At 45.4% G+C, this 23,349-nt stretch overlaps 1 protein-coding gene across 1 annotated transcript in view; it reads left to right on the plus strand.

Moving 5' to 3' along the window:
* The first annotated feature begins 428 nt into the window (after positions 1–428).
* bcor (BCL6 corepressor) overlaps positions 429–23,349 on the plus strand; it is a 48,760-nt gene continuing 25,839 nt past the window's right edge. Inside the window, 7 exon segments of the mRNA XM_053229369.1 lie at positions 429–499; positions 9,578–9,656; positions 10,352–13,387; positions 14,714–14,770; positions 15,064–15,253; positions 18,494–18,715; positions 19,769–20,050. Of these exon segments, the coding sequence (XP_053085344.1) occupies positions 9,654–9,656; positions 10,352–13,387; positions 14,714–14,770; positions 15,064–15,253; positions 18,494–18,715; positions 19,769–20,050 (3,790 nt within the window). The 5' untranslated portion in view covers positions 429–499; positions 9,578–9,653.

Genomic DNA, 23,349 nt, shown 5'->3' on the forward strand with positions numbered 1-23,349 from the left:
TGGCAATCGCGTGCTCACAAAAAAAAAACAAAAAGTTGTTTGTAAACATGTTTGTGTGCGTTTCCTCGGTTGGCTCGTGAGCAGTCCGGTGACCGGGTCGGCACGAGCTTCACTTCACTTCACTTGACTTCACACCACAGTAACGTGCGCGAGACGTTACTCGATTTGAGTTCGCGTTCCTTCCTGTCTGAATGTCTGTATTTCCGGGATATTTGTCATTCATTAGTGATTTTTTATAAATACATATATATCACGGGACTTTCCTCTTAGCTGACCTTTGTGGATTTTTTTTTTCTTCTTCTAGTTCGGCGTCTATTCAAAGCGAAAACACACCACGATTCTGTGGAAGCGGCGGCTTTCTCGGAAATGCACGTGTTCTGTTTTTCATGTCAAGTTTTGTCGGAGCTCGCGACCACGATCCGCGCTGCATTTCTTCTTCTCCCAAAGCGCAGATACGGCTAGATTTATTGATTTGAAGCCTCGCCCTTTTTTCCAGACGGTAAGCTCACCTTGTGCTCGCGACTTTGCAGTTAAGCGCTTTTGGAGGTCACGCGCACACCGCCATTTCGCTGTTTTTTTTTTTTTTTTTTTTTTTTGGCCCCCAGTAGTGGAAATAACATCTCACCTTCATACATGAGACGCGATTTAAAGTCACTTTGCATTGCATTTAATTTGTTTTCTGGCCTCGGAAAGGCACGTGCGAGGCAAAGGAGGAGACGAGAATCGTAGTTTGTACGAAATATCTCGCGTGGTGTCTCTGCGTTTTTTTTTTCTTTTTCTTTCCTTCCCTACGTGAGCTGTCTCGCCTTTTACATTTAAGTTGTTTGTCTCGTTCTTGAGGTTTTTTCCCCCCCAGACAGTCCTGTCCTCTTTTGTCGCTCAGACGCTGTTTTTTCTTTTTTTTTTTCCTCTCTTTTTTTTTTGTGTTAATCTCTCAAACCCAGCGTCGCCTTCCCACGTAACGGAAAACAAAAAGTGCATTGTAAAAACAAAGGCACGTTTTATAGCGTGCGTGTGTTTTTATGTGCACGCAGACCGGCCCCGGCGTCGTCAAATCCTCCAGTAATTCCCCGCCTGTGGGCGCGAGATTCGCGGAAAAGGCATAAAGTCGTAATTGGACTTTGCAGGCTGCGTCCCAAACCACCCAGTGTAGTGTGTCAACACAGCAGAACACCACACCAAGGGTGTTAGGATTGCCTGGAGAACAGGCCACGCCCCCCAGTATGGTGCTAGGTACTAGTTCAGTGTCTGTAGTAATTTTGCTACAGGTGTCTTTAACAACGGTCTCACTGGATGAAGGTTAAGGTCAGGCTCGAGGTTCGGGTTTGTAATTTTTCATATGACTGTCTACAGCTTTCTCAGGAAAAAAAACAGCACTAGTGCAAACTCTACCCTTCCTTGTCGCTATGATGGCACCCCTGTCGTATCTTTTGTACCTGGAAGCTGGTGTGCCTTTTAAAAAAAAAAAAAGATTTGCAATACGTAATTGGAGTGTAATTTACTTTTTTTCGAGGAACATTTTAAAGTACACTATATACATGGGTTTTTTTTCAGGTAAAAGATACACCTGTAAAGGGACAGAAGGTGTACGCGTAATGGTACCACCCCAGCGAGAGTTTAGTCCCCTTTTCCCTCACAGTGTATGATTATGAAAATAAACAACTCGCTCTCGCGAGACATTCGAACACACCACAGTTGGATTTCGTTTCATTTGGTTTCAGTAAAGTGGTGTGGAAAAAGTACCCCACTAATGCGACACCCACTACACCAGTACTAACCTTTCATACGAACCGAGTCGTGCGAATCGTTGTGAAGTGCGACACGATGACGTCAAATTCCGATGTTTTTTCCCCCCCACGTAAGATTATATCTGGCTTTCGGTGTACTGAGTTCTGGATGTGGACCCAGCGAAGTGTTTCACCAGACCCAACCAAGAAATTAAAAAAATAAACAACTGATAAACGTGCGAAAGAAATTGACGCTAGCTTGCTAAAGACGATCCAGCATGGCTTCTGTAGATCCTCTGAAGCGTAAATTCTCACTGATGTAAATGATTTTGCTAAAGGCAGCTCATCAGACCAGAGACTAGCTACAGGGCTACAAACTTTAGCTCAGATTTTTTTTGTGTGTTTAAACAAGAAGGTTGACGACTTTTAAAATAATGCTTAAAGAAGCGTGCGTTTATTATCACTCCGTCAAACCGTTAGTCAAAACTGGTGACGTGACGTCACTACGAAACAAAACATCTAAACCGTAAATCGTTAATGGTTAAGTAATGACACGGAATGTTGTCGCAATTCATGTTGTCATGTTAGTCGCTTATTCAGACCTTTTGTGAGCAACGAATTTTATGTATTTGGACCTTTACGTGCATTTGAGTAGTTAGCGTGATATATCTAGGCTGGGTAAGCTAGTTTCTGTAAAGTGGGCTACAGGCAGACTGAACCTTTAAAACTGCGTGTGTTTTCGCACCCATTAGAATTCAGCCCAAGTTCTGTTAATGGTACTGAATGATGAATAATGTCGAGCACACCTTTGTTACGGTCCTGTTTGAAAGTTGTAGCTATAGCTACCCATTTTTTCACCAATCCACAAGACACAAGGGAAAAAAAAAACAGAAAAGAGCTGTTTCTTTAGAAGTGTTTGGTCCCCTTCCGCTCCATTTAAAGTGGCATAAAGGCAGGATTCATCAAGCACGTGCGGGTGCACCATTAATCAACTCGTGACTGGGGTAAATAATACGTCAGAGCGCGTGCATAATCAGTGTTGCAAGCCAAAACGGGGCTCGAGGCAGCCGTGAGGTGGAAATGGGCCAAAAAAAAAAAAAAAACGGGTCCCGGTTGAATGTTGCGTCATGGCGCTGGCGCGTGGGTGGCCCGGTGCGACGTGTTGCTCAAGAGGTGAAATTCCACGTCATGTGTCGTGACCGCTTTAATCGCAGGTCGACGGCTGTGGAAAAATAAACTAAAGTCTATCTATCTATCAGAAGCCGGCGGCCCGTTTATTTGGTTTCTCCTACCTCATCTCCCCCCACACACACACCCGCCCACACACCCTATTTACCCCTACCCCGCGCGCGCACTTCGCCTCCTCTCGCTTTGCCTATCCCCCTCCTTCCCTCTCTCCCTCTCTCCCTCTCTCCATGTTCATCTCCGCTATCCGGATTTGTTTATTTATAGCGCGGGCGGCTCAGCGGGGAGCTCGCGCCTGCCTGCCTGCCTGCACGGGGCTCCGCGTGCACGCCCGAGACTCTCCAACAAAAAAACCCACCAACAACCCAGAAACCGGCTCGCGCGTTATGATATCACTCGTATTATAACCGGAAGTGTGTTTTCCTGCATCAGTGGTGCAAAAACAGGTCCAAGAGGGCAAAGTTCCTTTGATTTAAAAAACACACACAAAAAAAAGGTCAAAGGTCAAAAGGGATCGGGTGGCTGTTTGAGTTATGCGCACGCGGGTCCGGGATTAGCGCGCGCCTTTGTTTAGGAAGTGTTTTACTCAGAGGAACAAATGAAAAGAAAGAAACGAGGCTCTTTTTTTTTGTGTGTGTAATTTTTTACTTTTTATTTTCCATCCGCGTGCTGAAGTCGGGTTGCTTTCTTAAATAGGTTTCTTTGTTAAATTCCAGTTTGTTGTTGCTCTCTGCTTTGTATTCATCCCCGCACGAGCGCTTTGAGCGGAAATATCTCGCGCGAGAGCCGACGTGAGGGAGAAATAAAGCGCGAGGCGCGACGGGGGACAAGCTCACCTCGCGCTGGCGCGGATCGCGTTTCAGAGCCGAGTTGGCTCGCGCCGCAGACGTCACGGGTTTTGAATGGAAGCCTTGCCTTCCCCGGGACGCGCGCGGCCCCCTCGGGACGGCAGCGCTGAAACGCGAGAGCTCGTTCCGTCTCGTCTCGTCTCTCATCACCTCGCTTCACCGAGCCTCCTCTCTCTCTCTCTCTCTCTCTCTCTCTCTCTCTCTCTCTCTCCGTGCCGCAGCAGGAGCGCCCGGAGCGACGCCTACGCATTGTTTTCTTTTCTTCCTTTTCGTTGTGTGTGTGTGGTTTTTTTTTTTCAACAGCCAGCGCGAGGGACGGAACACCACTGGAAAAAAAAAAACACCACAGTGCACGCGATGTTATACGGTATAGTGCGCGCTCAGGGCGGAAAGATAAAGCCGTGCATTGCGTTATCAGGTATAGATTAGTTTTAAATCCGTGAACACACACGCACACACACACACACACACACACACACACACACAACGACTTTTATTTTCAGTAAGTGTTCCAAACCGCATGCTGCAGTAGTAGTAGTAGGCTGCAATACCTGACACTAAAACCATACTAAAGGATTATTATTATTTATTATTATTATTATTATTCTGTTTTTCTGAATCTTGATTGTGTCTAAGCTTCTAAACTCACCTGAATGTTTTTAAGATAAAATCTCTCATACACACTTCAAAAGCAGACAATTTACCATCACACTGGTCCTCAAGCTCTATCTGTCAGACTCAGATTAGTAGCTAGGAATATAATCCGCAAACATAAACGTCAAAATTTTCCTACTTTGGGAGCTATCGATCCTAACGCAGTGTTCTACGCTGTGTAACTGTATACACACTAGTGTGCGATTTCAGACGGAGCCTTTCACAAGACAGCGTTGTGTTTTGACTCTACACTGTTTTCAGGATGTAAGTAGTCTCGTCAGAGCATGTGACCTTTACAGCACCATTAGCGTGACACTGTTTTGTTACAGTAGTGTGTGTGTGTGTGGTTTTGGAAATCACCATGTCATGCTGAAATAGTTTGAGACCTCCAATATCTCACCTCTTAGAAACTTCTTTGTATAAAACCACGGTCATATTGGCCTAAGCATCTCACACTCTCTCTCTCTCTCTCTCTCTCACACACACACACACACACACACACACCGGCGCGTGCTCTTTCCCCTCCTTTCATAACACTAAAGCAGCCGTGCAGAGACCAGAGAGTGCTTAAGTGCTGCGAAATGAGACTTGGATGCCACACAAGAACGTTTCTAATGATGCGTGTACGTCCAGAGGTTCTGGAAGTTTCCTGAGACGCACGTGCGGGAAAATAAGTCCCAACATACACACACACTGTAGTCACTCCCAGAAAATGTTTAATATGCATATATATACCTATATGTGTCTATGCGTGTATACACAAACCTACACTTGGGCACTGTTTCTGTGCACAACATCTGATATTGTAGAGGTAAATATTAAGAGGAAGACGGTTCTGGATTACTGAAATACCCCCCCACCATCCTGTGCACTCTTCCGCGAAGTTGTCTAAGCTCACAAGCTGTGAAATGGTGGTGCCGCGTGAGCTGTCGAGACTAATAGCGTAGGAGCTCGCAGGCTCGGCAACTGAAATCTCTCTCTCTCTCTCTCTCTCTCTCTCTATCCCTCTCTCTCTCTCTCTCTCTATCCCTCTCTCTCTCTATCCCTCTCTCATGGTTTTCTGACAGCGGATTGGTCAAGGATGAATAATTGACACTTTTGTGATCAGTTACCATTAGAATACTTTATAGTGTTGATTGCAATATAAAAAATAAACAAGGTAAATATCCCTTACGGGGGAAAAAAAAAAATCACGTTTTTCCACTCGTTATTGTGGATGTGTGATCATGTGATTGAAGATTTAAGACTTTGTCATCCTTTTTGGACAACAACATTGCCGCTCCAAATGTACGTAAGATAAAAAACACATGTATAGAGAGAGAATATATATATATATATATATAAAGGAGGGAAATGGAGGTCACGTAAAACACAATAAATCTCCACTCATGACTCAAATGGGGGAAAAAAAGTCAAAGTGCATTTCGTCATGTTATGGCCATGTGTGACGATGTGATCACAGGTGGAAAAATAAAACCACATGAATAATTCTGATTCACACGCAAAGAAATGAATCACATGAGGGAAAATGAAAACACACGTGACACATACCATGAAGTGAAGTGTCTAAAAGCCACGTGTGACTTCTCTGTCCGTTTCAAAGCCTACATTTAAACAACTGAAAATGTATCAGCAGTTAAAATCCTAAACACAGCCCTGAAAGTGACCCCCTCCTCTGGCCACCAGCTCGCCTGGAGTTTGATCTTGAACGTGTGCTGTTGTTCTTGGCATGTTCTCTCGCTCTCCGTTGGAGACAAAGATCCCGCGGGCGCACGAGAGTCTGAACCACCCCCCCTCTCCCCCATCACCGGGGTAGGCTAATCGTTTATCCAGGCCGCTTTGTCCTTCATGGCAATAACCTCTTTCTTTCTTTTTCTTTCTTTCTTTCTTTTTTTTCATGAAGACTGTTGGCTGCGTTTTTTGGTCATTCTGCTGCTTTCATGATCGGGATTTCTCTCGCCAGTTTATGACTGTGTTTAGTAGTAGGGTGTGTGTGTGTGTACAGCGCTAACACACTCGGGACAATGAGCACGTCTGGAGTTGGAGTTGTTCATTGACCGAAGCATGGAGAGCAGTGTTAACTCTTAAACAACAGCCACCAGATTTTTTTTCCTCACCAAAGTGAAACAAAAATGAAATGATGTGGTGCTGGTGTGTTGTGATTCTGAAGAGAAGCTGCCATGGCTGCCATGTTAGCTAGCTAGTGGGATTTAGCTATCTATGCAGCAAGGCAGAAGTAAAAAAAAAATCAGCATTGCTGACCATTTCTATGACATTACCCACTGGTGGAAATACATTTTTCCATTTTTTCCCCCAAATTTCTTCATTGTGTTTAAGTAAATGAGTGCTTTTGCCAGGCAAATTTTGTGTCCACGCTGACTGCTTCTTTTGTGTCCACTTGCATCTAACTGTTGCATCTAAAAAGTTTTTATTTTTCAAATCTATTTGATCGGTCCTTTCTACTTTCTTTTTTTGTTACAAAGCTAGGTTAAGGCTAAAATAAATGTTTTTGTTGTCGCAGGCAAAAATCGCATGTCGTACAAAATTCTTTGGCCGCGAGTTGAGATTTGATTGGGATCTCGTATAAAGTAACTAATGATGATCTTAAAATACACCAAAATGGACGCTTATTTGCAGCACTGGAATGTGGCCTACTCTTACCTACTTTCAAGTGTATTAATATTCTAATTAGGACAGTGTCATACATTTGGTTTGTTACGTAGCCAGAAACTTTTTTTTTTTTTTTTTTTTTTTTTTGATGGATTACACCACGGCAACAAGCCATGAACTTTGAAGTTCCTGTGAGCTCACCACAGCGCAGCAGTTTCACTTCTCATCACATTAAATGACCACACGCTGAAATCTGCCCAGGCTTGCTTTATTCGTAAAGGTGGAAATCTGAAGTCTGTGCTACTAGTAGGTGGATTGGCGATTCTAAATTGCCCTTGGAGTGTGTGTGTGTGAGTGGGTGTGTGTGTGTATATATGCTGTGCTGAGATGTATGGGTATATTCACACCTTGCACACAGTGTTCTTGGGATATGCTTCTGATCTACCATCACCCTGACCAGGATAAAGCGCTTGTGTCATATATTTGTCAACCGACTAAGAAGCCACACCTCCTCCTTTTACCACAGGATTTATGAGGTTTTATGTGCCTAAATCCACACCTCAAAACTGGCACATTTTACACTCTCTCGTCTTTTGCGTGCCAAGGTTTTTTATCGCCTGTCTCGCTGCCGACACGGAGCGACGCAGCTGCTCACACGCCTTCCTTGTGCCCTTGGCATCTCCCCATGAGAGTCACACATACACAGCTTTAAAAACAAAGTCTAAACGAAAACGCAAAATGCCTTTCGGTTTGTTTTTCACCGAATTAATGAAAAAAAAAAGGAGTGTGTTTAGGCTTTGATTGTTCGTTATTTGTAAATACTTGTCCTTGTTCCACAGTCTAGTTGCACAATCATTGGCGTGTGATATTGTCCTCAACATGGCAAACAGTTAGGTCTTATTTTTTTCTAATCTGATAAATTATTAAGGCGTTAGGTTTATAATGGGGAACTGCTAGACTATTTATATTTGTGTAACTCATTTCTCGGTTTTTGGTCTACAGGTGTACTAGATAGTAAAAAACTTCTTTCAGGCACTTTTTCCGTCTTCTCCATATCAATCAAAAGCAAGGACATAGTGGAAGCAGAAAGTTTATATAATAACATCCTGATAAAGTTTATTAAACTGTTGACACATGCACCAAAGCTCGAGCCTGTTTAACGGGAAAACCCGGCAGATTTCCACGTTTGTTTTGAGTCTTGATTTAGAGCCAGGTTACTTTTAGCACCGAACAAAGGCGCCTCCGAGAGTGTCGCTTTGCGATTGATTGCCTTTGAGCTGCATTTTCTGCTCTACAAGGAGGCGAGCGGTCTCCCACTGAAGCAGCCCGGGACGCATAATGTACTCACACTAGTGAGCAGGGTCGTTAAGAGCGCGGAAAACGAGCGCGCAGGGGAGCGTGTGGCCGAACGATCCGCTCGGATTAGTCTTTAATGGACAGAGGGAGGGAACTGCAGCTCAAAGGGGAAAGCTAGAATTTATGCGGAGGATTTTCTGATGTGCTGATGGGAATTAAAATACTTTTGTCACTGTTAATTTCTTGTGTGGATTATGATCCAGATCCTGACAATAAAGTGTCTTTGTAGAAATAAAAGGGCTTTTGAATTAAAAAAAAAAATTGTATGCTGGTCTACGTAGGCCGTTATTATAATCGACTGTTTTTTATTGTGATCACGCGCAGCGAGGCTGAAATGGCAGGCCACGAACCCTCCCTGTTTAAACGTTCTGGCCTTGTTGCTACATGGGTTGCCATGGAAGTGACGAAAACACTCCAGCAGCGAGAGGATTTTGAGCGCGTGAGGCCGAAGCCCGCTTTGATTGATGAGACCGGGGGCGGCCTGCCTCCCTCCTTCAACGGCAGCGGCCGAGACCGCATCTGCAGATAAGAGCCCCGGGTCTGCCTTATTGAAATCCGAGGGCTCTGTAGAGCCATCAATAACGGAGGCGCGGCTTGCAAGCTCAACAAAGCTCCGCTTTTATGTCATTGCCAAGCGGTGGGGCTGGGTGATAGCATCTTTCCCTCAGTGGCGCTATGATGAAATTCCCCCTCCTCCTCATCTGCGGGCGCTGGGCATTTTGTGTGTGTGTGTGTGTGTGTGTGTGTGTGTGTGTGAGGGAGGAGGGGGAGCAGTGCACGGCGGCATTCCTTATCAGAGTGCTTGTGACTAGATAACAATGTCACGTGGTCTGAATCCTGCTCCGCAGCCTGGATACGGGCCATGCGAACGCAGGCGTCTTTAGCAGAGACAGTCAGACTGAGGCCTGACCGGAGAGACTGTTTGCTTTTCTTTTTTCCCCTCCTTTTTTTTTTTTTTTTTTCTTTACCAAGCACTCATTCCGTCCTGCCAAACTGGTTAAAAAACCTTGAACTGGAACTATGTGAAAACTGTGCGTTTGTGAGAAAATGAAAAGATATGACCTTAAATTTTCAAAAAAATTGGAAACATGAAAACGGCACAATTTTTAAAGATATAGAAAGAAAAGCTATGTAACAATGAAACTTGGGCTATTTTAATACATGAATTCCTCTTGAATTTTATTTTTCCTCTCTTAGGAAGACAGTCAAGGGATGGTGCTGACTAGAACATCCAACGTGAACTAATCAAGCAATAGAAGTCGTGATTCAAAGCATGGTAAGGCGTTTTTTAAGACTGCTTATCATATGCATCATTAAAAAAATGGATCCCTTGATGATATTCCTTTCTTCCCCTCACTCCCTTTTTTAACTGCCATAATAAAACATAAGTTTTCCACCCTTCCTGTTGTGCATCAGTCCTCCATATGACATTTCTATTCCCTGCCAGTTGTTTTCTCGATTATTTACGTATGTAGGCAGTAGGGATCTGTGTAATCTAAATCCCCGCCATCTTATTGGCATAGATGCGTGATGCGGTCTCTCTGGGGCTTGATGGGAAGACAGATCTGAGCTGTCTGCTGGGCATCGTCTACAGCATACATCAAAGCCCCGTCTGCCCCCGCAGAAGCCTTGGAGAGGCCGACTTTTATGAACAATTTCCCTCTTGTGACCTTGACTACATTGCGCCGTCTGCACCATTCAGACTTTAGTGTGGGAAACAAAAAAAAAATCACCCTTCGTGACTCCTTATTTAAGTCTGACTTTATGCTTGAGTTGTATAAGTTTGGTATTGATTATGAAATTTGACCACAAATATGAAACTTTATAATTGTAGTTATAAAAATGTACGTGTTTTCTCGTAATCACCGTTTGCTTTATCATCATATCCGTTTACTGTGATCCACTTGAATTAACTGGAGTTAGTAATTTTGGGGTTGAACTGGCTTGCTTTTTCATCTCTTTTCCTTCCAGGTGGATGCAAGTGCAGCCTGCAGAATGAACCCACTCACAGCACTTGGCTTTGATCGGAGCAGCCTAATGCGGGAAAGCCTCCATGTTCACGGGGGAATGGTTTATCCGCCAGGAATCCAAACCCTGCCAACGGAAAAAGGCTATGACCGGTTGCCAGAATTACTCTATAAACCTGATGTGTCGCTGGACAGCAGAAAGGCCACTAATGGCTATGTTGGACTTTATAAAACCCCAACACCGGGGATTCAGAAACCTCTGGTTGTGCCCGGAGCCAGTCCAGAAGCTTTGGGCTTGGATAGGCGTGTCGGACCTGTTGACAAGCCCTCTGACCTGGGATTAAATGGTGGCGGCAGCACCGGCTACCTGCGTCTCCCGTGGTCAAGCCCCTACCCTGAGGCGGGACTGTATCCCTTTCTAGACTCCAGCAAGTATGCTGCTCTGAGTATGTACAAAGCATCTTTTATGTCACAGCCGTCACCATACCTGCCCCAACACCTGGCCTACCAGTCGCTTTGTCCTGGGGCAGGAGGGAGCGCAGCCGGTGCTGAGCGCTTGTTCTACATGCCGCCTTATCCTCCGGCCCCCATTTCATCGCCTCTTGCTCCTCCTTTAAGAATTTCCACAGCTACAGTAGCCCCTACAGCACTGTCCCCACTGGTGCATCATCAGGACAAAACCTTACAGAGTATTGGTCCAAGAATTCACCATGAGCCCTCTGCATTTGGGCAGCAAACCTTACATCAGCAAGCTCAGTCCCACCACCAGGCACAAAGTGAGAGGCAACACTCTAGCAGTGGAAATATTAATAACGGCAGCAGCAAGTCCAATCGAATCCCTTCCAGCAAGAGCTCAAGCAGCAGTAGCAGTAGTAGTAATAGTACCATTAGTAGTAGCAGCAGCTCCAGTAGTAGTAGTGCTAGCATAACCAGCAACTCTAGTGCCAGTATTCCTGTAGTCTCGAGCCCTTCTCTGGGGATGCAGGCACCCCGCCCCACTCCACGGCCCTCCCACCCCTCTGGTGCTCCCCCACCTCTTGTGGACAGCGCTTCAGACTTTCAAAAGACCGTATTTCGGAGTCCTTCATCCTCGTTCTCGACATCATCCACTCCGGCGGTTTCCCATCCATTCTACATATCCCAAGAGCATCGCTCCCCACTAAGGCCTGCTAGTCAGAAGCCCAAGTCTAAAGAAGGGAGCTCAGAGCAGCACAGGAGTGGAGGAAGCGAGAGGAAAGGCTGTAGTTCACCCATTAAAACCTCCACTGAGAAACCTGTACAGCAGGGGCCCCCTACCAAAGACCCAGCAGACAAGCCATTAGACCTATCTGCCAAGATCATGGATTTTGAAGGACCACCTAATGGATTTCCTCCAAAGCTGGAGGCTTTAGCAAATCTGGGCTATTCTCCCAACTCTCGTTATGGACTTCCTCCGAGCAGAGAGCTTCTAAAAGAGACTCTTTCCCCCTCATCCTCTGCTGTCAGCACTTCTTCTAAAACTCCAGAGAGGCCTGAGATTATTAGCACTTTACACTCTTCCTGGGTGGTGCCAAGCACAACCCAGCCGCTCTGTTCCGAATCCAACCACAGCAAAGGTTCCACGGTCATCAAAAATAAGAATCTGGAGCATGTCAGTTCACAGCCAAGGAGCTCTTCGTGTCCGAGGATTGGAGAACCCAACAATAGTGTCATATCAAACCCTGCTCCTGTTGTTGTAACTTCAGCATGTCGTCCATCGTCTGCCTCACCATCTCCTAAGGTAAACGGTGATTGGCCAAAGTCTGCGCCCACGCCACCAGAGAAGGTGCAATCCATTAATCGTGGTAGCAGCCAGCCATTGGCCTCAAAGCCTGCGAAGACCCCTAAAAAATCAGATACGCCTGAAATTGGCTTCAAACCCCAGCAGCCTCACATAGAAAATGGACATCCTCCCCCTCGCCTCTACATGACCCAAGGGGAAGCCTACTTGCCCACTAGCTTGGCATATGCTAACAGATACCTTCCATACTCTGTTCCAGAAAGCATGTCGCTCCCACACTTGCAGTTGCCCAGCAAAGGGCCAGTGTACCCCCATCCAGTCCTGCTGAACAGCAACAGCTTGTATTCCAATCGTTTGCCTCACAAGCCTGGTCTTCCTTATGGAATACCACCTAGTCATGGAGAATATGTAACCTACCATGATTCGCAAGAAATGGTACATCCCCTAATGTCTCCCCACTTGCCTCTTGACCCCAAAGTCAATGAGCGACTCGAGCTGAGGTCCACGCCTCAGGAGAAGTCTTGGCAGCATGAGGAGTCCCCTTACAAACAGCACAGTGTGTCGGACACAGACACGCGCTACACAGCTGAGAGGGAATCTGAGGGGCCAGAAGTTCTGGGCTGTAAACCTCACACGGCGAGCAAAGATGACATCGTCTGCATTGACCTGGTCCAAGACGACACAGATGGCAGTCCTGAGCCAGACAAGTACAGCACTACACCTGCCAAGCAGAGAGAGCCCACCAAGCCAGCCGGCAGCAGCACAGGGGATGGGACGAGGAGTACTGGTAATTCCAAAGTGAAGGAGCCAGAACTCATGCAGATCCTGCGCTCTAGCCAGCCAGTTGAATACAAGCCAGCTGAGGCTGAGCGGCGGCCAGATCCCTGCAGTCCTCCAGAGCCACGGGAGCGGGCCGAGTCTCCTGGGCAAAGCCAGGGCGAGGAGAGTTCCAGTGAGCACAGCCCACTGCCTCCTTTGCTGGAAGAGCAGACTCTGCGCTGCGCCAGGACCTCCGGCGACAGGGTCCGACCAGACGCCGCAAATTTCAAACCCGATAGGCATCATGCCATCCGGCAGTATATGGATCTGGGCAAAGAACGAGAAAACATGGAATCTCCTGAGGATGAGGAAGACGGACATGGGTGCTCTAAAAACAAACGGTCCAGCCTGGCTAAGAGGATCGCCAACTCGTCAGGATATGTGGGTGACCGTTTCAAGTGTGTTACCACTGAGCTTTACGCCGATTCCAGTAAATTGAGCCGGGAACAGCGTGCCCTGCAGGTAAGCAAGAGATACAGATTTCTGCTGATATATTTTTTAAAATATGAGAGTTTTTTTAAATACTGAGTTCTTAAACACCAAATACAATGTCAGAATGTACTTTGGGTTAAGGTTCAAGTGGTTCTGATGACACATTTTTGTTTCAGTGAAGACGCTTAGTTAATTTCTCGGAAAAGGCCCGTCAGTAAAATTCTTTTAGTTCTCTCAAATCCTAGCTCTAACAGCTGTAGTTGCTCTACAAGGCAGTTCTTGCATCAGATTGTCACGCTTAGTCATACTGAAAGCCTCAGTAATTACGGCTGGCTGTTATTCACACACCAGTCCCCCGCCCCCTCTCCCCCCCCCCCCCCCCCCCCCCCCTCACTTTTTGACACCCTGCTGCAAGGCTATTGAACAGCGGGCAGGTTTTGCGGCAGCCATAAGGGAGGGGAATTAACACAACGTGTTTTTTTGCACATGTGGTGTGTATATTAAGGGTTAACACAACATACCGTCTAGTAGTAATCCTTGAGGAAGCCACTAACCTACAGGCAAGACCTAAAGACCTGGGAGGGTGTATGTCACTGATATAAGAGCTATACGTAGCTGCACACTGTCTTCTATGCTGCACACACACACACACACACACACACACACACACACACACACACACACATCCCAGGCTTGCTGTGTGCGCAGTGGCAGCCCTCCCAGCTTAAGTGAAATCCGGCCCATTCATTTCTGATGGGGAAGATTAGAGGTCTTCAGCAGCGAGACGAGTGCTCTGCCTGGCAGTCATTAGTGTACACACACACACACACACACACACACACACAGTGCAGACGGATGGGCAGTAGGCGTTTTAACGAACGCCATATTCTATCCATGATGGACTGAGGACTTTTAAAGAAAACCGTATGCGATGGTTTCCTGGATTCGGAGTTCTGGTTTAATATAAAATATTTAGAATGTTCTCTCTTCAGGAGAGTCCTAAGAGGACTAAACTTAGAATTTTTAGGATGTTTTTCAGCTTAAACCCTCATTTAAAAAAAAAAAAAAACTAACGGGTGCACTTGACACCCGTCTCAACTTGTAAATTCATGTAGCTTTATTTAACATATAATGACATATATATTAAAGTGAATTTAACTGACACATTCATGTAGGCAGAACAAGAACAGGAAACATGTTGCTTTATTGTTTACCTAGGTAAAACAGCGTAAACTCCGTCATAACAATGGCCCTGTGTTTATGTTTGCTAATTTTTTGGAAATCAATGTTTCTGTGTTTAAATGATTGTGTTTACTGGGAAAAAAATGATTTTGAGCACACGTTCTAATCACTTAGATCGAAGTCCTATCAGCAGAGGACAGTAATTTCAGTCAGCCAGCCGCTAACTGGGAGGTTAGTGCTTTAATATTTTTTTTTTCCATTGCTAATCAAAGGTAAAATGAGTAACACTTGGTGTTGTGCACCACACAGAAGGTTGCGTAGTGACTCAGATTGTTGTGCGTTTCATGCATTTAGGGAAAATGAATCCTGTGGCGTGACATTGACATTTTTTTTTATTTCCATATGCAAATGTAATGATTTAAAGTACATTTAGCTTTGCGCAAAGGTTAGCGGTGAAGTGTGCAAAATTTGCATCTAGCGTTCCTGGTCATGGATTGCGTGTATGTGTGTGTGTGTGTGTGTAGCGAGCAATGATGCGTTTCTCCGAGCTGGAGCTGAAGGAGAAGGAGGGCTGCGCGTCTTCCAGCACCGGGCCGTGGAGAGAGCGAGAGAAAGAGAAAGAGAGAGAGAAGAGTTTGGCCGAGAGCCAGCGTGGAGAAACGGAGTGGGAGCCTAGCCAGCGCTGCTCCAAACCTCCAACAGAGCAGCACAACGGTAACACACACACACACACACACACACACACACAATCACACTTTCGCTCTCACTATGCTCTCGCTAGCTGTGTGACATTCTTAGTCTCCATCTTATTGGGCAGCAATTTAGCTGAAAACGAAACCGTCACGTTTGGGAGACCTTTCAATTACCAGTGTTTATTCACTACCTGGGTTTCCTCGGCACTGTTGAACTCTGGCTTCTGATTGGTCAGAAGGTGTTGATTAATTTTCTGTACCAGCAACTCTGACAGTAGTGCAGCTGCAAATCACAGGTTTATATTAATGCGCTCTTTCTAATACGTTATCGTTTCTATAGTAACTGCTCATTCACAGGGACTTGTACAGCGAACGCTCCACATAAACGGATTAAAAAAATCGTATCTATATGGTGAAGTTTTCTTAGTGTAAGGAGACATTTATTTAACATTTATGGAAGGAGTCTCCAGTGTCAGTGCTTTGTGACAGTCAGAAGTTAAAGCAGTCATGTTAAGTGTTTTGACATCTTCAGGACAGAGAAGTGCTTTGCGCTTTCTCGGTAACAGGCTGGTGACAGAACGACTGTTTATAGCTACTTTAACGTAAGCCAGAACAGGAATGAACTTGTTTTTCGGACATTTCACAACGTTAAATATCGGAATAAACAGATTAAAATTACGACATGTCGTTCGTGAATATATAAATTTATATAATGACTTTATAATCATGGGCAAATGGCTGTGGTATAAGAGGAATACAACACTTTTGGACATGCTTTTATAGGAAACTAATCAACTCTGGGATGGTAACAGTAACTCCTATTGTTGATTATTTTGCTTTGAGTGTTTTATTAAACCATGCGAGGATAGCAACTAGATTGCTGTTCACTGAATAACAGCTAGCTAGAATGACTTATAAAGCGCTTCAGTCACCAGCAAGTTAGCAGCTAGGATCGTTGCTGCATAAGTTAGCCTCATAAATTGCACTGTTAGCTAATTAATTTTAACTACAGAATCACAGAAACCACAAACACAACCGTTAGCTCTGAGTTTAATCCATGAAGTTTACTCCGTCATGTATGTTACTGCGCTAAAATTTGCCAAACGTCTGATGAAAGCTGCCTGCCATACAGTACAGTCTTTATTAAAAAAAATAAAAAATGCAGGATGTCTCCAGCTTTCTCTTTCTGGTTTCATGCCCTCACCCTATCTGTCTATCTGTCTGTTAGCCGCTGTTTCTCTCTCAGTTCTCTCCATCACTACTCTGTCATCTCTCTCGTGAAAAAGGGACAGTCCCTTCTGCTGTGGCTCTCCACACAGTAGCGCCAACCCAGCGCGGTAAACAGCACTTCCTCCCCCGCTGCACTCAGACAAAAGACCCACACACACTCACTCACACGCACACACTCTCTTCGATCAGCACGTGGTGTTTTGCTATCTGTTTTCCTCTCCTGCTAATGGAACGTTGCCATTATATTTGCAAATTTGCATAAATGTGGCAGTGACCTCCCTCTCCCTGGAGAAGTGTGTGTGTGTGTGTGTGTGTGTGTTTGTGGGGAGAGGTGGAGGTGTGAGGACGGTGTGTGTTTAGGGGGTAAAATTCTTGGCCGAGTTTCTCTCTGTTCCGGAGGTATATCTCTCTCTCTCTCTCTCTCTCTCTCTCTCTCTCAGTCTCTATCTCTTTCTCTCTCTCTCTGTCTTTTTTGCTCTCTTTGTGTCTGTCTCTCTTTCTATTTTTCTCTCTCTCTCTCTCTCTCTCTCACTCTCTGTTATTAGTGGACATTTTTCACCGGAACGGTCTCGCTAACCCCCCCCCCCCCAACCCCCCACTCCCCACCCGCCCCCTTTCTATCCGGGCGCCACGGAACAGGGTTGCCATGGAGACCCACTTTGGCGGAGAGTTGCCATGGAGCTGACGTAGCCATGAATTATGGGATGCATGTGTCACGAGATGTCCATGTGTGTGTGTGTGTGTGCGCGTGCAAGCCTGGGGCACAACAAGCAGCCTTCTTGTCTGGGCCAGCAGAAGGGCAGGCCCACTGAAGCGTGTGTGTGTGTGCGGGTGTGTGTGAGAGTGTGTGGCTGTTTCAGGGGGTTCCAGTGAGTAACCTCAGAGGAATTAGGATGGTAAATGTGTGTGTGTGTGTGTGTGTGTGTGTGTGTGTGTATGCACGCCTGTTGCGGTCAGAAATGGAAAGTGTGGTGGCTAAAGTTGGAAAGTCCGTGTGTGTGTGCGCTGATAAAAGGAAGTGTGTGTGTGTGTGTGTGTGTGTGTGTGTGAATGTGAATGTGAGGGGTGTAAAATCTATTTAAAAGATTTAATACTTAAAATGGAGAAGCAAATTACTGATTTATTATGAACTTTGTTTCGAGTTTATTGTGAACTTTGTTTGCTTTTAATTATTTACACACATTAATGCGATCATCATTCATATTTGTTTGTTTGTATGTTTGTTTGTTTATTTATTAAAATTATGCTACCCAGTATTCACTCAAACATCTTCGACTTATTTTTGAAAAATGCATCACTCTTGACGCTCATTACATAGGGTGTAACGTAACGGGAATTATCCGCCCTATGCAGTGCACTTCACGTGCAGCCATGGAGATGTTAGTAGAGAAGTAGTGTGCTCATTTTTACATTTAAACTTACAGTTTGTGGGGGAAAACTAGCTCTCGGGATCTTAAACATCCAAATGTTTTCCAATTCAAACTATGAGTTGAAGTGAAAAATTTTAAAAAGTATCTAAGCAGTGAAATTTCTTCTGACAGCCCTGATACAGACTGTGTGTGTGTGTGTGTGTGTGTGTGTGTGTGTGTGTGGGGCAGTGGGTCTGGAGAGCAAGCCCCTGGTGGGGTCTGTTTTTGATCCACGCTGCCGCTTGGAGACGTTCTCAAGAAGCCTTTTACTGCCACGCACAGCGGAGAGAGGGGGGTGTCGGAGAGCTGGAGTGCTGCCTAAGCTCTCAGCACGGATGTTTTAGGCTAATTTAAGCTCGGAGTGTGTGTGTGTGTGTGTGTGAGAGAGCCTGCTCTAATGGGTGTGGTGAAGCTAACGCAAACATGAGGGTGTCCAGGAAACAGGGGGAAATGGGGGAAGTGTGAGGGTGGTGTGTGTGTGTGTGTGTGTGTGTGTGTGTGTGTGTGTGTGTGTGTGTGGTTTCCTCTAGGTCTTCAGCTCCAGCTTTATCTTTCAACTCTGAACAAAAAGACATGTTGTGGTTAACACGTGTGTGTGTGTGTGTGTGTGTGTGTGCATGCAGGTGGGAACCGCGTCCCCGTCCTGCAGCGCTGTGGCCCTCCAGAACGAGACGTGAGGGAGGAGAAGAAGGAACACAGCCAAGCCCACCAGGAAGCCAAGCGCACGGCTGAGGACAGAGAGAAGGATGGAGAGAAAGAGCGAGGGAGGGAGAGGGAGAGAGACGAAGACGAGGAGGAGGAGGAAAAGGCCATCGTGCCGGCCAAACGGGCTCGACTCATGCCAGGTAAAGAGCGACCTCCTTTCCTTTTATTCCGTCTTGTGTGCGTGTGTGTTCTCTTTGATCGTCTCAGTCTTTTTTTTTTTATTGGCGTCACATGTTTCGTATAAACCCACACGTTTTGTGTGTGTGTGTGTGTGTGTGTGTGTGTGTGTGTCTGTCTATCTGACACTCCGGGTCGCCGTGGCTTTGTGCTCAGCCTAAAGGGCGTTTTCATGGCCGACATCAAAACAGCCTTTGTGTAGCACTACTCTTTTCAGCATTCTCCCAGCCTACGTGTGTGTGTGCGCGTGTGCGCGTGTGCGCGTGTGCGCGTGTGCGCGTGCGTGCGTGCGTGCGTGCGTGTGTGCATGTGTTTAGATCGTAAATCTGTGGTTTTTAGTGTCTGTCTTGGGGGAACTCGACAAGAGAAGCCCTAAATGTCCCAAAGCAGTAATTTCAGTTTGGGGAATTTCTACTTCCTGTTTCTCTTCAGGTTTTCAGCTGCCACTGGAAGAAAAAAAGTTGTTCCGTTACGTAAATTGTGTACGTGTTGCTGTAGTGATGTTGGGAAAAAAATAAAAAATTCTAGCAAAATGATATGACCAAGTCATGTTGCACAACAGATTTAGACATTTAGCAAACTTATTGTGTAAGAACTTATTTTTTAGAATGTTCCCAGTACTAGGGAATAAGTAGCTAGCTAACCTAATTAATGTTAGCATGCATGTGCATTTTGTGTTATCTTTATAGTAGATCATTGTGTGTATGGAGTTCAAGGTGTTTGCTTTCCAAGCTTGCAAATGTAACAACTTTAACGACACTAAAATCTGTTAAAAATGTATGCCTTGATTTCAGTAATCGTTCATTTTGAGATGTTGCTTTGTATCGATTAACGTAAGTGGTATCAGAAATGAGTGTCTTTTTCTGTCCGTATTTCTTCAGCACACCCTGAGGCGATCTCAGAACGTTCTTTTTTTTTTTTTTTTCTCCGTTCCTTTTCTCTCGGCCCAACCGCATTTTTGCTATCTGTTGCGATCCTGTAGTAAAAATTGTTTATTTTGTTTACCGGCTTGACAGAGGCGTGGCGGCAGCCATCCGAACAGGAAGTGAAGAACCTGAAGGTGTGTATCGAGCTGACGGGCCTGAGGCTCAGCAAACCACGGCAGCTCCAGCATCTCCAGGAGCTCTGGGAGCGCCATGACAAGCCTGACCTCTGCCCTCGTGACGGGTCGAAGGTCACACCCTGCGCTGAAAGAAAGAGCAAGACAAATGGGGACGTGGAGAAAGGAGTGAAGAGGAGGGTGGAGGAGGAGAGGGGGTGGAGCAGAGACGCTTTGGGATACATAGATGCTGATGCAGGTAAGAAACCCGGCCCAAACGTAAAGATTTGCTCCCTTTCCCTTTTTTCCTCTCTCTCTCTCTCTCTTTCTCTCTCTCTCTCTCTCAGACTGTGGGTGTTTTGAGTCTCTCTGTCCTTTTGTCTTGTTCGGTCAAGTTTTTTTTTCCGCTTTACTCGCTAGTTCTGTACGCGTGATGCTAATAAAGAACCCGAAAGCAGCCCGAAAACATTGCAAAAATTTCCAAGTTCCAGTTTTCCGTCTCTTACTAGTTACATTCTGACTTTGTGTCTCTCTTTCTTTTCCTCATATTTAAAGAATCCAAAAATGGCTCCAAGTTGTGCTTTGAGTTTCTGTAAAAACGTCGTTTTCTCCTTAAGAAACGTGGCCCGAACATGCGGCTGATTTTCAGATAAAAGCTTTCATTTTCTATTTGTCTTTTCTTGTTCTGTGTTCAGAATATCTTTCATTTTCTCTCTATCTCTCTCATTTTTCCTGTCTCTCTTTCTCTGTTTGTAGGATTGTGGCTGAAGAGGCCCGAACGTCGCTCAAACACACTTTCAGATTCTTTCTTTCTTTCTTTCGTCTTAGCTTTGTTCTGAGTCTGCTTTTATCTGTCTCTTTGTTGTTCTCCTCAATCTCTAGCTCCATCTGTGTGGTGCAAGTAAGGAACCCAAAAGCGACCCGAACACACACCATGAGACTAAAAAACAAACCCAAACACACTATGTTGAATTTCAACCACGTTCTTTCCTCTTCCTCTCTAATTCTTTTTTCCGTCTCTTCTTTCCTCACTCTGACACCGTCTGTGGGATTCCAACTAAAAAAAAAAAAAAAAAAAAAACCCAAATGTGACCCAAACACACTGAACCAATTTCTAAACAAGTTCCTTCTTTCTCTTCCTTTCTCGTTCCTTGTCCCTTTCTGGGTTCTGAGTGTGTGCCTCTGTTCTTTTGTCCTCGTCTTTGTTGTAGCTTTTTTCCCCCACTCCCGTTTTTCTTTTTTTGCGTGAGTTAAAGAGACAAAAAAGCCCAAATGTGGCCCGAACACAGTGTTAATTTCCAAGCAAATGGTTTCTTTTTTTCGTTGCTCTTGAGCTGATTTTTACTCTTTGTGTTTGTGACACCGTGAACAATGTACGTTATTGACCTATAAAGTGCCCGAACAATAAACGTGTTCAGGGAAATGGTGTACGGAGAGCAAGAGACTCGTTATTACGTCGTTCTAGCCAGCTGGTGATTAGTTTACAAGTGTGTGTTGGTCCAAGCCAGACGGTGGGAGAATGTGTGTGTGTGTGTCTGCATGTTTTGGATGTTTTTTGGGGGTGTGTGATGGGCTGGTTTTAGGAGGGTGTATATGGAGTGGTTTTGGGCATGTGCGGTGAGCGTTGGGTTGTTTTTAGACGCATGTGTGCGCTCAGTCAACGCCAAAGTACGGACTGTTTTAGCCCCGACTCAGATGCTGAGGGCTGCGTCTCAAACATCACACTCCGCCATATGTTCCCTAATCCCCAAGCAAGAAACTAGCTGATGTCGTCAAAAGTTGACGCAATTTTCTTGTAGATGTAAAACTTGTCAGTGGATGAACAGTTTGGCATCGCTTGCAAATATAACTATAGGATAACTAGTTTCACTCAATAACTAACAATTAGCTTGTAATCAGTTAAACTAGTTTTTACGCTATATTTCCTATATGTTATCGTACATAACGTAGATTTTAATCCAACAACTTAATTAGCTGCTTCTTGGAGAAAAGTTGGCCTCTTTTTTGTTCAGGTGTTATTTCTATTGAACGAAAAAGACGCTGTTTATCTTGGATGTCATTATATCATTAAGCTAGTTCTAGAGTAGCTAGCTGTGGTGTAAAATCATTGTTCTACCACCGAAAAGTTTTAGACGACTGAGGTTTTTCATCGCGTTGTTACTGACGATTAAAACGCCCGTTTTGTTGAGCAGCAGCTAGTTCAAGTGTAGCTAGCTTTAGCTAACTGCATTTTTAATGTAGCTTATCCAACATTTAATCATGTGAGATTAGTAAACAGTTTGCAGGTTGAGGCCTGCGTGACAAATTGACGGACAACAACAAAAAGTTGACACAGTAAATGTGACATTTGAACTGTGTGATAAAGCGCCTTTTTAACGATAGGGTTCTTATGAATCGACGATGTAAAATCATTGTTCTACCACAGAAGATTTTTAGATGACTGAAATTTTTCATCACATTGTTATAGAGCATTAAAACGGCCATTTTGTTGAGGAGAAGGCGTACCACTGCGATATTTGACAGCATCGACTATTTTCATTACACGAGCGTCGGCTCCAGGGCAACAGCTCAATCTGGTCTCCCCGCGTCCAGAGACAAACGGAAGAACACGGAGCCCCGAGGCGGACCAGAGAACCGAAGGGAGAGAATGATAGACAGGGAGAGAGAGGTAACGGAGCGAGGGAAGGAAACGGAGGGATAAAGAGCACGAGGCAGATTAGAGGAGCGATTTTCTCACTGCCGTCGGCCCGCGCTAATGAGTCCTGCTGACTGACGGCAGGCTGCTTCTCTCTCTCTCTCTCTCTCTCTCTCTCTCTCTCACTTGCTCATGCGCACACACACACACACACACACACTCAGACAAACAGCTATTTGCACAGTTGTGGAATCTCATGGCTCATTGGGCTGAGGCATGCGTTGTCTGGGCAATGCCGTTACAACTGTGTGTGTGTGTGTGTGTGTGTGTGTGTGTGCGTCAGCCTGTCAAGTGTTTTGGCTGCTGGACACTGCGCTGGCGTTTTATCAAGCGTCTGCAGGCACGGAGCGTGTGAGGTGGAAAGATTTTCGCCTGCCTCGTTCTCTCTGTCTGACGAAACGGGAACTCTGTGTGTTGTGTGTGTGTGTGTGTGTGTGTGCGTATGTGAGAGAGAGAGAGAGAGAGAGTTTGTGTGTGTCCAGTTCCGTGCTAATGGGAGGCTAATGTCCCCCAGATGTCCCTGTCAGAGTCACACACACACTTTTCAGATGGAAACCAATACACACATGTACAAACTAATTTGCGTCGCCTGTGACAGGGTGTGAGAGACGAGTCGCACGCGCGAGTCACACAAAATTCCTAACAGTTAGCCTCAGGCTCCTGTGTGTGTGTGTGTGTGTGTGTGTGTGTGTGTGTGTGTGTGTGTGAGAGAGAGAGAGAGAAAGAGAGAGAAAGTTTGGTGTGTTTTGAAGCTTCTGTTTGATCGTGTTTTTTTGGATTCACTTTAAAAGCCGTTGCTCTGCCTTTTCTAGAGCTGCTATTCATTTCTGTGTGTGTGTGTGTGTGTGTGTGTGTGTGTGTGT

Source organism: Pangasianodon hypophthalmus, chromosome 25 (genome assembly GCF_027358585.1).
Source record: "Pangasianodon hypophthalmus isolate fPanHyp1 chromosome 25, fPanHyp1.pri, whole genome shotgun sequence".
Taxonomy (NCBI): Eukaryota; Metazoa; Chordata; class Actinopteri; order Siluriformes; family Pangasiidae; genus Pangasianodon; species Pangasianodon hypophthalmus.